The following is a 19,142-nucleotide window of genomic DNA, read 5'->3' as shown; positions in this document are numbered from 1 at the left end:
CATTCGCATAATCATAGATCCTTTTATATTTCTCTTTGAAAGATCCATCAACATGGTATGAAGCAATGGCTTTTGCTCTATAAGCCATGGATCTAGATACACCTACATTCCACTTTCTATTTATTTTTTCAACAATTTCCACTCCCTTAACTTTGGGATTTTCTCTAACAGTTTTTTCCAATCTCTTCTTACTCAGCCATTTTGCATTAAGTAATTTCACTCTGTGCTCTCTACTACAACTGTGGTTGTCCACAATAGTCCTTAATTGCCATGTATGTATTGCTTCCATATAAGCACAATATGCCATCCAAGGGCACTTTCCTTTAGCACCCATACATTTTGCCCTGATTCTCTTCTTATCATTTTTAACATATCTTATATTTTTACCATTTTCTACTGCATAGGTTTTTATAACATCCAAGAAATCTTGCTTCTCAACAAAATAAGTGCCCAAATCTTACTTGTAATCAACCATTGATTTAGGCATAGTGAATGTTACAAACTTCCCATAACTCTCTTCTTCATCTTCTTTTCCATCACTTTCTGCTCCACTATATAATTCTTCGGATTCCCATTCATCATCAGACAAACCTCTATCAACATCAGTATTTATGCCATCATCAACATCACTATCAGACATCTCACTCCATGATGCTCCATCATATTCCACATTTCCTTCCTCTTCTATATCACAATCAACCAGGTTTTCCATAGAGTCATCATTAACATGAAGGTTGCCATCAACATTGGCATCCTTACCACTAGAACTCGAACTACCAACATTAGCACAACCAGCAACATCAACTTCTATATCACCAAAGAAATGTCCATCTCCTTCCTCCTCTTCTATTTCACATTCAACTAGGTTTTACATACACTCATCATTAACATGAAGATTGCCATCAACATTAGCACGATCACCCACATCAACCTCGGTTTCAATTTCACCTTGAACAACCCCATCACCCTCACATCTTTCCTCTTCAACAACAACTCTTTCTTCACAATCACCCTCCTCACCTACACCTGTATCACCTATTATTTCACTATGTTGTCCACCATCACCATGCTGTTCACAATGACCACCACCTTCCTTTTCACACTCATCATCACTTTCATGTTCAGACTCACCATCACCCTCACATTTTTCTTCTTCAGCAACAACTCTTTCTTCACCATTACCCTCACATTTTTCTTCTTCAGCAACAACTCTTTCTTCACAATCACCTTCCGCAACATCACCTCTCTCACCTATTATTTCAGTCTGTTGTCCACCATCACCTTATTGTTCACACTCGCCCTCACCAATACTTACACTCTAACCGCTATCAGGCATCACATTTTCAGGAATATTTTCTAACATGTGTATGATCTCAGGTTCAGAGACTACGTGAACAACAAATAGATGAACCTAACCATTTAGCCTAGCTAAGTTTATCATGTGCATGGCTCCTCTATCATCAGTCAAAAGCTCTAACCTATTATCTAACACAGAACCCCCCTACACAATACCACAACTCCTTAAACGCATCATATCCAAGTCCTTTTACTACACTGACAACATGGAAGTAGCTCCAAACGTCAGGGTCAAATGAAAAAGTTGAAATTTCTCCCTCATACCTAAGTGGCCCATCCTTGAAAAACTTTCCTCCATGGTGGAAAAAAACTTCAAAATGATCGTCCATGATCAACAGAATAACAATATTTATCCTATAAAATTATAAAGGGCCAACGACAACTAAAATTATTTAAAATTATAACAATATTTATCATATAAAACCACAACAGACAAAGTCTATGACTTATATACAAAATACTTTAACACACAGACACCAACAACAAGAAAACTTAAACAAATTTAAAAGCACAACAAACAAAGATGGGGGACCACATTACAACACAACTTTAAAAGAACATGCTTCAAAAACACACTTCGACAAAACTTCAAACATGGGGGACCATATCACCACTTCAAACATGGGGGACCACATCAAAAGTAACAGGGAAACAGTTGTCCATGCAACATTCAACAAAAACGAATATATACTAACCTCAACACGTGCTTCACCTGCAACCACCTTCGTCAAAGCTTTCCACACGAAAACCACCATCAGATCACGATAATCTCGTACAACGAAAGTTTTTGTAAACCTAAATTCTAACACAAATCCAATGTTCCCCAACGAGTAACCCACGAATCCTATTTTCCCCAATTTCAGACAAACCCAATTTCTCACCCTAATACCTTTTAATTCAATTTCTAGAAATAACACTTATCTTTCTGTTTTTATCACGTTTACATTATTTTAAACAGTTTTTAAATTATAAAATCATTTAAGTCCACATTTTTTCACCTATGTGCCACGTCCCTATTACAATAATCTATTAAGTATGTGCTACGTCTGTACAAAATGACACCTCCCCTAGCCACCAGGCAAGGGTTTTAATGCTGTCTGCAGAATTTAACAGTAAAAACTTGATTAATTCAATTTTTCATAAATAGAGACTCAATTGAGTCATTTGAAAATACGGAGACCTATTTGACACAAATCTACATAAATAGGGACAATTGAATCTATTAAACCTTCTATTTATATATACTTGTTATATATTTTGGGATGTTACGTAACAATAATCACATTTTCAAGAGAAAGAATGGTGTAGGAAAATGGAGAAGAAAACCAAACACATCAAATATCACCTGATCAAAGCTTAAGAGGCGCAGGGAAATGAGAAAATATTAACCTAGAGTTTCATAGACACCATTTTGAGAGACCCATTTCAAAGCTTTAATCACAACTCTCTCAGCTTTGAATCTAAGACATTTGAAAAACAAACCAGTCACATCTTTTACAGTATTGGCGCCATTGCAAAAGGGGATGCAAAGACAAATTTGCCATTACAAATGGCCTTCTCCAAAAGAGAAGGAAGGTTACGGTGGTCATTACACAATAAAGCACTAGCAGCTTTTTGCAAGGACGAAAATACCAGAAAATGGGACAAATGTCAGCAACCTAGGGGTATTTGGGTATATTTCCTACCAGTTTGTTAGATTCTTTGTTATTCTTAATTTTTTTATTTAACTACATTTTATTTTTTTTATAAATTTAAATATTTTTACTTGAGTTTTTATTAAGTTTTATTTGACCGTTGTTTTATACTTGCTTATTTGTTTCTACATATTAATAAAGGTTAAGTATCTTTTATTACTTAAATTAAAAAAAATTATATAACACGTCATATGATTTTCATCTCATTACTTATTCCGACCAAAATATTGTCATTGTTATAACAATTTTTACACCATTACTTATTTTGACCAACACACTGTTATTATTATTATTATTATCATGAACATTGGTGACAACAATAGTCACTTGTTATCCAATACATTTCCTATAAAAATAATAAAAATGATTTATTATTTTACATTAATCATAATATCATGTTATATAATCACGAAACAAATAAGATAACTCAGAAAACAAGCTAACAACCACACTCATTCAATAGGAAAATTAAGAAGGAGACATTCAATAAAAAAATATAAAATTTGACTAATCAATAGACAAAAGAAATTAATATAAACTCAATTAAAAATATTAAATTTATGAGAGCCTTCAGACTTAATTTTTGTTATACTAATGAGTTTGACATTGCAATATATATTTTTATATTTAAGAATGTCAGCAATACATCCTAAAATACCCGCTTGAATGTATTATTATTTGAAAGAATTTTAGTTGGGAAACGAGGTTGCATTTAAAGAATTCTCTATTATGGAGTATGGACTTAATTTTACAAATAAAATGTACAAGGCACAACTTAAGCATAGTACAAGACTAGGCTACTTTCTACAGCACATGCAACTAGATTGCATGTAGGATGCCAAGCTACTTGTAGCAGCTTGGAGCTTAAATTACAAAGAGAGTCAATGCTGCTAGACTCTGAATAAACGTGGGCTGAAAAACAGAAAGGGGAAAAAGGTTGACATAATTAAGAGTGACACAAAACATAAAGGCCAAAATGAGATAAAGAAAAAATAGTGAAAACATATGTATAGGAAACACTAACCGTGATGGTAAATTCCACGAGGCATTATGTTGCTTAGAGAAGACCTTCTAGCCCTTGACTTAGGTTGGCGAATAGCCTTCCTGAAAATGATAAAATACCAATAACAAAAAAAAAAAGAAAACTGTATTTGAATAGGTAATTCAAAATATGCAATGCGGATTTAGTTTGACATTCATCAAGTTATACAGACATGAGTTCGCAAAACACAGGAATTGAATTATGTTTGTTGGTCTCGTTGAAAGGAGCAGAATTTTTTATGTTACATATTTTAGGGATGAGAATGTTTGCACTTTGCAGCCTCAAAATTAGAAGAAAAATAATATGGCTGTAGGCAGAAGGTGCCAAAATTAGTATTGGGGTGGGGGAGAGGAGACTCTCAAATATCAAACAAAAATCCGTGACGATGGAGTTAAAAGATAACAAACAACTGCAAAAACTAAAACACAGAAAAGGGTGATCAATGAGTTATATGGAGGGTTGTTCAAGTTTGTCTATGCGATTAGCTAAATCATGGATATATTTCTTCCTTGCTGATTCATATATGATTTCTCTACAATATTTACTTAACCAAAAATTTGCATAGATTTGAACAACATATTCATCCAAGCCACACCTATGCAAGATGTTGTGCAAGTTGCCTGATCCAATCGACCAATATCAGTCAACCTAGGTCTCATGCATCAGATGGTCTAACAGATGATGATCATAAAATTTGTTCTTCTTGGATTTTTGATTCATAAACTTCGAATCATTTGACTGACAAATCTGAATTGTTACTAAATATCTAGTTAGAGTGATCCTCAGTATATTCAAATTACTAATGGGAGTCATCTGCGTATTATTATTGTTGGGGATATTGGGTCTTCTAATATATTTGTGGCAACCGGATTGTCTATTAATTTGATTTAAGTTGGACAAATAGTAGATAATAACTATAACATTTCTTTTTCTCTAATGCACAATATTTGTATTTTATAGTAGGATCAAGTGTTAGGAATGTGATCACGAAGGTACCTAAAATGGGAAGTATATTTCCTTTACAATTTTCTATTTCTAGAACATCGTCTTTGGGTAGTAGCATTGTTAATAATCAGAATGAGGTGTGACATACAAGATTATGTCAGCCAAACTCTCAAATTTTAGAATATTTGTTTCAACATAACTTTCTTGGAATTAAAGATCAGACTCGTGACCTTGAATTGCCCATTAATTGTGTTTCAAGCAAATTTGGCAAAAGCAAGATTTCACCCTTCCTTTTGCATGGTAATCGTGCTACCAAATGTTTTAACATAGTTCATACTCATATTGAGTATTTTGTAAGTTGCTTATCATGGTAATTATAAGTATTGTAAGTATTCTGACATTTATTGATGGCCATAGTCAATTAATATGGTTAAAACTGAGTATTTTTTAGAATACAACCACTCGTAACTAAGATCGATTATTATTTGAAATATAACCACTCATAGTTAAAATCGAGTGTTCTTTATAACACAACCAGTCTTTGTTAACATTGAGTATTCTTTACAATGCATTGAATTTTGTCTGAAAAACAATTTACAAAGTGATCTAAAAGATCACAGGTTCTTAAAGTATGTGTTGCATCTTACAACATATACAAGATTTGGCTCACTCTTTTAGATAGTTAGAGAACAACCTAATACTTGACATAAGTTATCAGACCTATTTCAAATAGCTTTTGTCCAAATTAGAGTAAAATGTATGACTGCAATGGTCTATGCAAAGTTGGCAGACAATCTTTTCAGTAGGATTGTTGATGTGGAAAAACTTTATTCTTCATGAGATCTTGGATGTAGATAAGTCTTCAAGACATCCTCTTTAAAGACCGATTAGAATGAATGCTCTCCATAGTGTAAAATAAACATTTATAATATTTGAATTGTACCATCAAATGCTTAAGACCACATATCTTGATTGTCTGTCCAAGTTTAAGCTTATCAGCAAAGAATGTACACAAGGGGCTTTGCGTCTATTGTTTTTAGTTGAAACATTGTGCCTATCGTCATTAGATGAAGCATTGCATATGTCATGATCTGATGTTAGGACATAATCATGTTTTAACACTGTGAAAACACTTCATGAAAATAACGAAATCCGAGGAATATCTCTCTGACACTATTTCATGAACATAAAAAGCACGTTGAAATTGATTGTTGTCACTATATTCGTAAAGTCTACAATGAGGTATGATGACCACCTCATTCATCTTTCTCACGCTTTCTTTACCTTCATATTGTTGATGTCTTTACTAAGATCTTTCTCAATCTACCATCAATCTTTTTTGGCAAATTGATGCTTCATCTTCCAATATCGATTTGAGGGGACATCATCAAGATTAGGTCAATCGTTGATTTATTTCCTCCGTATTGATTTCCCTATAATTTTTTACAATATTTACTTCAACATATTAATTTGCAAAAATTTGAAAAATTGATTTACTTCCTGCTTTATTTCATTAATTGACATATTTAAATAAGTGTAATTAATCATGTATTATGCAAATTTTTTTGCATAGTTATTGGCAAATTCCTTGTCTAATGTTAAGATTCTCATTAAATGGATTCTCTTGATGAGAAATATGCAGTCAAATTTAATAAAGATTAAGTTTGAATAGTATCGGGGGTTTACCTATTAAAATTTCCTCTAATTTCTAGTTTAATCCCTTCCTCTCTTCCAGAGCCTGGGGAGAATATCCGCAAGATATTGCTATGACAAAAATAGGCAATGTTTTAGTGATGATGTTTGAGGTTAGGAAAACACAAAAACTTATCCACAATAACATAACTCATAAAATATATTTCATTTGGTTTAAACGAGACAAACCTATAAGAGCCAGTTGCAAAATGGAGTCCATCACCACTAAAGCAGCACTCAAATTTATCAAATATGCAGTCGTTATTATATAGCTCTGGCAACTGCATAAAAAAATAGGACCAGAAGCAATCAACCATGTGAAGAAACAAAATCTAGCAAACTCTGTGGTGCTTCTCCCCACCCCGAAAGGAAAAAGTTAGAGGATCTTCAGAGAAATTTATAATGTAAAGCAGAAAGTTCAATCAAGATTGCTAGAGAAAATTATGTTTTAATGCTTTATATCAAATTTGAAAGAACAAGTACGATCTTTCAAATAACTGTAACTATAGAGGAATAATTCATGGCAGGAAACTATGGGAAATGTTGATTGTATGAAGAATAAAGAATAACTTATGTTATAGAGAACCTATTCAGTTTTATGCTATACCGGCAAACGATGGAAGTAAAATACCTAAAGGAAAATTTCCTTGTAGGATTATAGTTATAGGCAAATTTCCTTGTATACGTGTTAGGATTTATTTAATATCTATTAAGATTTAATATCTTGTTAGGATTTAATATCAATTAAGATTTAATATCTTAATAGGTTTTAAGATCTTGTTTGTTATTATTTTTGTTTGTTATTATTCAGAGTATATTGGTGATAGATTAGATAGAATTATAACTAATTTTGTTATAATTTTGATGTATAAATATTTGCATATGCATTATGCAGAATTCAGATAATACATAGACTTTTTGCTTTTCTATTTTTCCTCTCTATATTACAATCTCAATACTTGGTTTGAATGACCATTCTCATTATTTAAGATGGTATCAAAGCTCTTCAATTAAAGAGTTTTGCTGTGCCTCTGATCTTCATTTGTTTCTTACCCCTTCTTGATTCCTTTGCGTTTTTTTTACCAAATCAACTCATTACTGTCATTGATCATTACCACATGGCTGAAAATTGTTACAATAAGAATGACTATCCATCAAGATCTTCAGAATCCTCCTACAACAAAGGGATAAGAGGAGGTCGAGCCTATTCATCAAATAGAGGAGGCTTTGGCAGAAGATCAAATTTAGGTTCATAAAATTCAAAGGTTTGCACTTTTTGCAATATCATTGGACACACTGTTGATGAATACTTTAAGAAGCATGGTTACCCTCGTGGGCATAAACTACACTAGACCTGTTTACGCCAATCCATTGAGATATGGTATGCTACAAGTGAATATTTTCGACAAGAAATGAATCCTAATTTTAGAATGACCGATCCTTTTAATCCAGTCCATATAATGNCNTTTTCGGGAGCTAGAGGAAATGCATCTCAAGTANACCAATTAGTAGGTATGAGGGGATTAATGTCGGATCCACAAGGACAAATGATTGATTTACCTATTCAAAGCAATCTACGCGAAGGGCTATCTTTAACAGAATATATAATTTCTTGCTACGGAGCTCGTAAAGGGGTTGTAGATACTGCTGTACGAACATCAGATGCCCAAGTATCTGACTCGAATGAGTTAAAAATCACTCCTCAGCAATATCAACATTTGATAGCCCTGCTACAACAACAAACACAATTGGGATCCTCTACAACTACTTCCCACATCAATCAAACTGGTACAACTTTCTCTCCAAATACTTCTTTTATAGGTAATGTGCTACCAATTTCTCATGCTACAGACCATGTCATGTGGATTATAGATTCAGGAGCCAATGATCATGTATCTTCTTCCCTACATCTATATTCATCCTATAAGGCTATTGATCCCATCACAGTTAAACTACCAAATGGACAACAAACCATAGCCTCATATTCTGGAACAATAAAGATTAATGATTCTTTGACTATTTCTAATGTCTTATATCTTCCACAATTTAATTTCAATCTTATATCTGTTTCCAAGCTTACCATAACCCATAATTGTCAAATAATATTTCTTGACAATCAATGTTTTATACAAGATAGATACAACAAGAAGATGATTGGTATAGTTGATGCTTAAGATGGGTTGTATACACTCAAGACCTCTTTTAGCTCCATCAACACCACAATTTGTAATAAGGCTATTGATCCCATCACAGTTAAACTACCAAATGGACAACAAACCATAGCCTCATATTCTAGAAAAGTAAAGATTAATGATTCTTTGACTATTTCTAATGTCTTATATCTTCCACAATTTAATTTCAATCTTATATCTGTTTCCAAGCTTACCACAACCCATAATTGTCAAATAATATTTCTTGACAATCAATGTTTTATACAAGATAGACACAACAAGAGGATGATAGGTATAGTTGATCCTCAAGATGGGTTGTATACAATCAAGACCTCTTTTAGCTCCATCAACACCACAATTTGTAATAAGGAAGCCATTGATATTTGGCATTACGGATTAGGCCACCCCTCTCATGATAGATTACGTATAATGCAACAGTTATATCCTGTGATTAATTTTGATCACTCTTTTATATGTACTTCTTGTCATATGGCTAAACAAAGAAAACCTTCTTTTCCTCATAGTACTTTTCAAGCTTCTTCTATTTATTCCTTATTACATGTTGATATTTGGGGCCCTTGTGCTGCTACTTCCATTCATGGTCATAAATATTTTTTAACCATTGTTGATTCATTGGTCTAACCTGCCAAGGGCTACACTCAAATTGAAGGTCAAGATTATCTAGATACCTTTTCTCCTGTGGTTAAAATCACAATGGTTAGACTGGTTATAGCTCTTACGGCAACACATAATTGGCATCTTAAGCAACTAGATGTTAATAATGCTTTTTTTCATGGTACATTAAATGAAGAAGTTTATATGATACCTCCTCCAAGGCTCAACTGTATCAAACCAAATCAAGTATGCAAGTTACAAAAATCACTTTATGGTCTTAAACAAGCAGGTAGACAATGGTATGCTCATTTATCTGATTTCCTCTTATCTATTGGCTTCCTCTAATATGCATCTCATTTTGATTCCAATGTCACTATTTTAGTGATTTATGTTGATGATATAGTACTCACAGGAAATGATCTAACAGAAATAAAGATGAAGGTTACTTAAACTCTAAGCCTGTTTCCACTCCTTGTGACTATCGTACAAAGCTCAACACATATTTTGGCCAACCTCTAAATGATGCAACTTCATCTTCTTATAGATGATTGATTGGTAGATTATTATCTCACCAACACTAGACCAATATTTCATTTGCTGTAAAACAACTAAGTCAATTTCTCTCAAATCCCAGCACAGATCATCAACAAACAACTTCCAAGATTCTTAGATACCTTAAAGGTGCCCCTGGAAAAAGGATTTTCTTTCCCAGCAATAACATCATACAGTTGAAAGGCTTCAACGATTCTAATTGGGCAGGCTGCATTGATACCAGACGAAGTATCACTGGTTACTCTATATATCTTGGCTCTTCACTTATTTCATGGAAATCGAAGAAACAAGCCACTACATCCAAAAGTTCCTCAGAAGCTGAATACAGAGCTCTTGCCACAGCTACTTGCGAAATTCAATGGTTAACTTTTCTTCTACAGGATCTTCACATAACTTTTCAATAACCAACAGTCTTGTTCTGTGATAACAAATCTGCCTTTCATATTGCTGCAAATCCAGTTTTTCATAAACGCACAAAACACATTGAAATAAATTGTCATATTGTAAGGGAAAAGTTTTCTTCTGGCTTACTTAAACTACTACCGATTCCTTCTGCATGCCAGTTAGCTGATATCTACACCAAAGGACTTTCTCCAACAGCTTTCAAATTTCTAGTTTCCAAGCTGAGAATGATTGACATTCATTCTTCAGCTTGAGGGGGGCTGTTAGGATTTATTTAATATCTGTTAAGATTTAATATCTTGTTAGGATTTAATATCTTGTTAGGATTTAATATCTGTTAAGATTTAATATCTTGAAAGGTTTTCAGATCTTGTTTGTTATTATTTTTGTTTGTTATTATTTTGAGTATATTGTTGATAGATTAGATAGAGTTATAACTACTTCTGTTATAATGTTGATGTATAAATATTTGCATCTGCATTATGCAGAATTCAAATAATACACAAACTATTTTTGTTTCTCTGTTTTTCCTCTCTATATTGCAATCTCAATACTTGGTTTGAATGACGATTCTCATTATTTAAGAATACGTGAAGTTTTAGGAAACCGCAAACACGTTATGGAGCCTCTTTCCCCATTACTAAAGGGGTCAATTTTGTGCTGATGTCTTCTCTACCTTGGTTTCTAAATCCTCCATGTTGAAAATAATCCAAATGTGAGTTTAAGTCCTATATTGGGTAGAAATGACAAAATTAAACATCATATAAGAAAAAAAACGCATAAATCCAATGTCTCGAAGTTTTGGGTTAAAAGTGGTGTTAATCCTTTATGTGGGTTGAACTCGTGTCACATATATATAATATCTCCCTAATGAAACCCCTCTCAAAAATAGACCCATCACTTCTATATGTTCAAAGGCACATCCTCAAGTTAGTTCCACAATGCATTCTCTTTGCAAATGATAATGGTAGTTACAATAGAAGGATTAAATGGTAAAAGCTAAAGTTGTAGAAGTAGAAGTAAAATGGAGTATTAAAATGAAACATTTGTGATGAAAAAAGTTGCCTCTCAAGCATTAAGAAATTATTTATTATACTTCTCTAAGATCCATAATGCTTTATATAACCAATTGTTGGGTTCATAAAGTGCCAAAAAGTGCATAAGCAGAGTTTTGCATGGATGAAGATGTTCTACAGTGTATTAGTGAACATAAAAGATAATGTTAGATCAGGAATAAACGCAATAGAGATACTAAGATTAGAAGCTATTGAAGGAAGGACGGTTTAGTCTTGCCTAAGATGATTTGGTCAGGTCTCGTGTGAGAAAATTACGAGCCTCAATGAAAGAGATGATTAAAAGGATGAGAGAGTTAGAGGGAGAGCGAAACAAAGAAAAACTATATTAGATAATTTAAACGATAAACATCTCACTAGTCCTTTCGAAAGTTTGGTTTATAACAGAATATAGAGGCGCCAACAATCCATTTAATTGGAAAAGGCTTTTTGATGTTTTATGTTTAGAATATAAATAACTATTAAAGCATTGTTTTGTTTGATACATTTCCCTCTAAATTCAAGTAATTAAATCCTAGAAATATGGGCAGCACAGCCAAAAATTTCGTAGTCTCTAAAGTTTTCAAGTAAAACTGGGTACACAATTACGAGGGAACATAATCCATATGTCTGTTACCTATGTAGTAGAAAACTGGGCAAAACTAATTTCACAAAAACAAAAGCCGTTTCCAATTAGGGAAAAAGTATTTTAGAACTTCATGAGGAAAAAAGAAAAGGGAGGGGGCACAGGATGTTTCAAATATATTCTACTTCACAAAAGTGCAGGTATCCTACAGTGGCACAAAGCTTAGAGAGTTTACTCTCTCACTCACCGCAGAGGGATGATTGTTGATTATTGAGTCACAGCATTTTATGAAGGAGGACAAAGAATGCCTAAATAGTTCTGTTGCCCCTATAGTCAAGATTGGAATTGATAAATGCAAAACTGATAATAGAAGAAAGTTACCCACAACAATTATGCTTTTCACTATAAAGTGAACAAAATCCTCAAAATTCAAACTTTTACAACAAACCTTAGGACGCAGATGCTCGTGAATTTTGAATATTGCGACTGGAGATGACTCCTTACGCATGTCCCAAAGCTAAAATAAAAAAATGAAACTATATAAATGCCTTAAGAGCATACTTCTAATGCTAAAAGAAATTGAAGTATTTAGTACATGTTTCATTACATTTTGAGTTATTGTGTAACTAAAATTGATTGTCTCATCTGTCTGTTCATAGCAACTTAACATATCCGAGTCAGCTTAGTCCAGAAAATCACAATACTAAATGCCGGGACATTTGTTAGTTTTCCGTTTTGTTGAAAACAATGTTGGCTTCATTCAAAAGGAAACATTTTCTACCCAAAGAATATCCAAATTTCAAAGGCCAATGAAAGAGCATGTCTAACTAGATATATTGAAAAAATTAATAGACCAACTGAGTACCCCTCCAAATCACCACTGTTTGAAGAAAAAATCTATGACACAAGATAGGCACCTGAATACAATTTTGAAATCATAATTTAAATGACTGCAGTAATAAAACGAAAACCTTCATATTCATGTAATTGCGACTTATAAGATGCTGGCCATCATTTAAAAACTTTATGTCTGAGATAGAAGAAGTGATTTCTGTAAAAAAAGACTTTGATCCATAACTCTCTCCATGTTGAAATCTGTATAATTAAGCTGAATGAGAAGTATCAGAACATATGAATAGCTGAGACAACAGTAAAATTCAAGAAAATTAACTACACCTAAATTTGAGAGAATTGAGTTGTATTTTACATTCTGGAAGCATGGTCACATATTGCTGAATGTCGCAAATCAGATAGACGAATTAAACCTTGTGAGCTGCTATATGCAAGGAGGTTACAATGTAAAGGATGAAATTCAGCTGATGTTATGACCTCTAGAAAAAATAGGGTAAATCAGTTAAAAGGTCAAATTGAGAGCAGACATAACATGGCATGCACATATGACGCATATTGCACATGACATAGATCTCATTTAATAATGACTTCAAAACTGGCTTAGGTCGACAAGTTACAGATGCAAAGCAGTATAATGGATTATTCTGATGGATTCAAGATGTAGCTTATGTATAGAACTAGATAGGCTTGGCTTTCATCTTTAGAAAAAGTGCTTCTGGATAGAAGAAGAGATCCTCCAAAATTGAGAGTCAGAGAAGACCAAAAGAATAATATTCATTGGCAAATAACCAGAAAGGAAAACATGAAGAATGCAGCAAACAAATATTGTTGCTTTAATGGACAAAATAATTAAAAAAAACCAAAAAAAGCCCTATCCACACTCTAAGAACAGAAGTAGGCAATGTGGGGCTTCGCAGCATCCCTCTCTTACCAACATGAGTAAATAGACTTTAATACTATGTCAGATTTTCATCTCAAAACAAATCTCCAAATATGTCTGCTAAAATAGGTTAGCCTACGAGAATTGGTGATTTACCAAGATAGGCTATATGCTTTCATAGAATGTTAGATTTAATCTCAAAACCAATTGACATTAAATAAAGTTGTCCAACAAATATAGTCTTACCACAAGAATTGAGGTACGCAATATGAAACTTCCCAATAATATCCATATTCAGTTTTGGAAAGTGAAATAGGTAAAGTCTCATTGGAGTTGACAACAAATAAAAGGGATAAAGGTCAACAATGTAATATATAAAAAGTCAGTAAGTGCTCAGAAAAGTTGAATGGCAACAGGTTAAAACCGTAGAAATGATTTAGAATACAAATTTTGATTACAAAATAAAAACAGAGGGCTAATGTTGGTAGGGTTCTTATCCAATATGTTCACGCAACTATCTAGTTGGATTATATGATTTTTCATACGCTTTGTTAAATGATATTTCTGTTAAAGTTGTTAGAATTCTTTCCTTAAAATAATTCTTCCAGAAACATAGAATAACATCAGATCTGATCTAGGCCTTATCTCATTATTTACTTTCCCCTTATCTGCTGGTTTAAATTGTAAGCAGATTGATTAGAGAATCTATAACCAAGTCCACCTATTTATATAATCTTCTGTAACTTCAATTAATTAATTATAATTATTAACTTATCATCAATTTAAATAATTTACTCTTCAAACCCACTTGATGAGGCACTTGATTTTCAAGGGTTGGACTAAACATGGGTGAACATAGAATTTCAAGTATAGAAACTTCTTTTCCAGATTCTAGGCCTTCCAATAATAGAAGTGAGAAGAAGCATGAAAAGAGTAAAACTAAGTTTAGGAACAGGAAGAAAATAATCAAATGAGGCAACCTTGCTTCCTGTGATAGTATATTCTAATCTTTTAGTTTCTACAGAATCTAAAATATTTAATTCTACTTGGTTGGGATAATTAGACAGAATTAGGAAGTAGTGACGAAATATGAATGAGAGCATACAAGAATTAGAATGTGCAAGGAGTCATGGATAAATAGAGCTACCGGTAAGGTCCTCCATGTTTGATGGCTTCATGTCAATAATGTTGAAACACTGATCACTGACCTCAAGATTCCACAAATTGATTCTAAGGTCGTCTGCCGAGACAAAGGTCTCATAATCACTGTAGAGGTATCATGACGCCACTTTTTGTTTTTAATTTTCTAACTAACAATGCAAATAAAATAAAGATGTATTCCTATTATGTTTTCACTATTGACAGAAACAGGATATTAAGCATCCATGGTAAAAGGGAAGCCGAATGCACCTATTATTTGAGATGGAGTTAATATTGAAACTGTGAGCATAAGCATACACCTTTTGGCGCTTTGCGCGAAAAGGGTCTTCCATTCCACCAATCTGATAACAAAAAATATCAACCAACGGTCATGTATGTGTACCCAGATTTTCTTTCAAACAGGAGATAGTGGCGACAAAACCCAAGCATTGGTATTTACACAAGACACAAGAACCAACCTCGCTATCAACGTCCTGAGGCGGCAAAAAATTCTGAGGCATCTTCTCTATCCATTCCAAACGATAGCCATTAGCAGCAGACTTGGTTTCCAGCCCTGGTACGAAACTACTTTCCGCCAAAAGCATATTTTCTGAGCACAAAGGAGGGGCCATTTCTATAACTTGTTTCACCTTATGCTCCTTAACCTGCCCCAGAAACACCACAGAACACAAAATGAAAGCTGTAGATATTATTCAAATTTGGAACATACAGAATCACCTTATTCAAATCGGCAATTGTACAGGTTAGAAAGCAGTATGATAAAATCAGTAGAATTAGAAATTACAAAGCGTGTTCAAACCTTCCACAATTTAATTGTTTTATCGTTAGTTGAAAGAATAAATTGCAAACTGTCGTGGGTCATCCACCACCTTACTTTGTTAATCTTCTCTTCAATTTCCACATTCTTTAGGTAATCAAACTGCAAACATACCAATAATCAAATAATTGATGATAAAAAATATCAATCTTTGCATAATTTTTCAGAAATTAATCATAGTACATACTTTAGAGATTACTTAGGAAAGAGGATAAAACTTTGATAATTTATTTAACAAACTTCAAAAAGAAAAATATACATAATCATTTATTTTAAACATCTATAATTTCTCGCTCTCTTTTTTCTCTCTTTCTTTCTATCAAATCATATATATCATTATAGATAGTGTTTTTTTTTTAACTAATTTTAGTGTCACTTTTAATTATACGCATACTTTTACATTTATTTAAAGATAAAATAATCATAAAATATAAAATATTATATTTTTTCAAAAAAAAAAAAGAATTTAAAAAATAAGAAAAAAATAATGTTAAAGAATACAAAAAATTTTAGATATATTAATAAATTATTTTTTCTTTTTTATTATTCAATAAGATATACAATTTCAAAATCTCTCAACCAAAAAATAACCACATAATTTTTATTTTTTTATATTTTTAAAAAGTATAATATTTTAATACTGGTAGTCATTTATAATATCTATATCTTTTTGTGATATTATTTGAGTGCCATTTAATTCAAAGTATACATGTATCCTTGTTTTCATAATAAAAGGTGAAGTAGCATATCGCAGAATTAATAATTTATGCCTTGATGATGCAAAGTCATTGAATCCTGTATTGCCATGTAGGTTATGTTGGCTAGCTTTTACAATAAATAATTTAAAAATCATATATGTTGATTCATGAGAACAGATTAAGAGACTTTTTTTTTTTTTTTTCAGAAAAAATCACAAAAATTTAGTTAATTTTAATCAATTTTAAATGTATAAAAATTAATTAAAATTATCTAAATATTCGCTGAATCCGTTTTCGACGGCCTAAAATTTATTGGGATGAAAGTGGTAGATGTTAAGCTCTTACAATAAACTCAAAATATCATCAAAAAATAGAATACAGTAACGACAGACGTGCCTCGGGTTCGTGGCTCTGAAATTCTGTCTTGTAACGAAATTCGGGATGCTGCGAGGCGAAATCCCGCTGCTCCAGATCCCTTCGATTACTCGAAACCTAACGAAGAAACACATAACAGATTTCAGACAAACGGCTTTTCGAATACGGAAGCGAAGACAGTGTATGGTGGCGAGAATCGCGTGATACTCACATTCTTTTTCCGATCGTCTCTACCGAATATTACAACGCGTCCACCTCGATCACCAACGGCGAGATGATCGCCGAGCTTATCGAAAGCAATGGTTGTTATGATGTCGTCTGAACATGATAAACGAAACGAACAGTGAACAGCAATCGAACGGGAGAAAACGCACAGTTAGGATTTGCGAGTTACGACTAACCGTTCTGGAGAGGCTCGTTGGGAAGTTGTTGGCCGAGTACTTGAGAGAAGTTCCATAGGAGAGGGACAGAAGGCGCAGAATCGTAGTAAGCCATGGATGGTGCTAAAACGACAACGTCGCGCGCAATCTCATTCTGATCTCAAAGAACTGAAGAGTCCACTTGGTTTTGGAAACTTGCAGAAGAAAGCAAAAGTTGGGTTTTGGGTGTTTTGTTGTCGCTGTGATGATTCATCCACTTGCAATTGCAATTGCAAGTTCGTTACAGGAGAAAATGCGCGCGCCACACAACGGTATTTGGTGGGCTCGCACCAGAGGATAAGGCCCGGGTCCACTTAACTGCTTAAACGGACCATGTTGTGACTTGACAATACCACCACGCTCTTTACACCACCTAATAGTTTCTTCTTGCACTTCTATAGTCTTAGAAAAGAATTAAATTATTTATAGATTCAAAATATGTTGGATTGATAAATGTATTTTGAATGGCGTACTTTAGAAATTTATATATACTTTTTTAATTATATAATCTAGACATATATTTTAAAATGTTCAATCTTAAATACATTTTTAAATAATGTAATTCAAAATATATTTCTGAATTTTTGAATTTGGAACTGTATTTTAGGTTTATGTAATTTGAAAATTCATAAAAATGTATTTTAGATTACATAATTCAAAAATTGAAAATATCATTTCTTCTAAATTATGCAATTTGTAATACATTTTCATATTCATAATATAAAATACATTTCCAAATCCTACAATCCAAAATACAATTTAAAATTATAACCTGATAAGATATTGTAAGAAAACATCCTGCTTTTTCATTCATCAAACAAAAATATAAATACATGTTATAACTTGTCCATAATTAATTAAATTGCACCCATTAAATATGTCAACTTAGGAAAAGCATATATCTTCTAAATATAATGATTAATAATAATAATAATTAGTTGAGATATTTCATTATTATTTCAATCTCAAGTTCAATGAGACGCAAGTAGAATCACTTATCACATTTGAGGTATTATTTCCTTTGAAGTATTTGTTACAATTTTGTTCTTAAAATGTGTCTTAGAGGGTTGAAGGAGGAATGTGTATTTAAACTGACATTGGTTTTGATTCTTAAGGGATATGAGACTATTGGATGTACCAGAACAATAATAAATAACTATAATAAAAATATCTTAATAATCTCAATATTGCCTTAAGTTAAAACATGAAGATTCCAAATGCCTAACATGCAAAAAGACTCAAATTGTGTTTTTTAAGGCCTTTGTATGATGTCTATTGGGAACAAAATGACAACCAACCTTAATATGTTTCATTCTTTTATGAAATATTGGAATATATATGTTAATTAACTATTACAATACAATTGCATCCTTTCATAATTACAATATGAAATCAGTAAGTAACTATTTGAGTCATTTTAACTCACATGTAATCATTATAGAGTGGTATTTAACCTCTCTAGATTAATGAAAGATTGTTGGTTGTTTCTTAGTTTTCCAAGATAGGCCTAATTGCTTATTTTGTCCATAGTTTTGTTCAAGTGTGTCAAGTTGGTCCATCCTTTTAAAAAAGTGTCAATTGTGTCCACACCTGGTAAAAGTTGCCTCAATCTCGTCCCTTCCGTTAAATACAAACAAACAGAGTTAAGTGTTTGATGATGTGGCAAAAAAGTCAACAACTTTTTTCTCTCTCCTATGCTCTTATGCTCCTATGCACCCATATGTTTCTCTCTCTTTTCTCTCTATCCGTTAGTTTCCCGGTGAAAATTAGACAAGCCATTTTCTCCGTGCATAGCAGCATAGCATATGCACTTTCCAAAGAAGTCCAAGCCGC

The 19,142-nt window shown here is 32.8% G+C and overlaps 1 protein-coding gene across 8 annotated transcripts; it reads right to left on the bottom strand.

Annotated features, from left to right (window-relative positions):
• Positions 1–3,705: 3,705 nt before the first annotated feature.
• On the bottom strand, positions 3,706–17,710 carry LOC106762071 (serine/threonine protein phosphatase 2A 55 kDa regulatory subunit B beta isoform). 8 transcript variants are annotated; one of them, XM_014645764.2, is made up of 14 exons: positions 17,292–17,710; positions 17,102–17,208; positions 16,912–17,007; positions 15,875–15,919; positions 15,459–15,644; positions 15,250–15,341; positions 14,987–15,105; positions 13,315–13,438; positions 13,079–13,202; positions 12,556–12,624; positions 6,919–7,010; positions 6,724–6,801; positions 4,075–4,154; positions 3,706–3,962 (listed from the first exon to the last, which is right to left on the bottom strand). In XM_014645764.2, exons 1-14 carry the CDS (start codon positions 17,383–17,385, stop codon positions 3,826–3,828), a joined length of 1,443 nt encoding a protein of 480 aa, XP_014501250.1. In that variant the 5' UTR covers positions 17,386–17,710; the 3' UTR covers positions 3,706–3,825. The 8 variants fall into 8 exon arrangements, 6 of the variants coding, with proteins under 6 accessions (XP_014501250.1, XP_014501249.1, XP_022636268.1 ...); XM_014645763.2 differs by having other exon boundaries at positions 15,800–15,919; positions 17,292–17,708; XR_001375761.2 differs by lacking the exon at positions 3,706–3,962 and adding an exon at positions 6,322–6,470 and having other exon boundaries at positions 15,800–15,919; positions 17,292–17,708.
• Positions 17,711–19,142: the final 1,432 nt, after the last annotated feature.

Source organism: Vigna radiata, chromosome 5 (assembly GCF_000741045.1).
Source record: "Vigna radiata var. radiata cultivar VC1973A chromosome 5, Vradiata_ver6, whole genome shotgun sequence".
Classification (NCBI taxonomy): Eukaryota; Viridiplantae; Streptophyta; class Magnoliopsida; order Fabales; family Fabaceae; genus Vigna; species Vigna radiata.
Note: the sequence above shows the minus strand (reverse complement) of the source record. Positions and strands in the feature narration are given on the sequence as shown.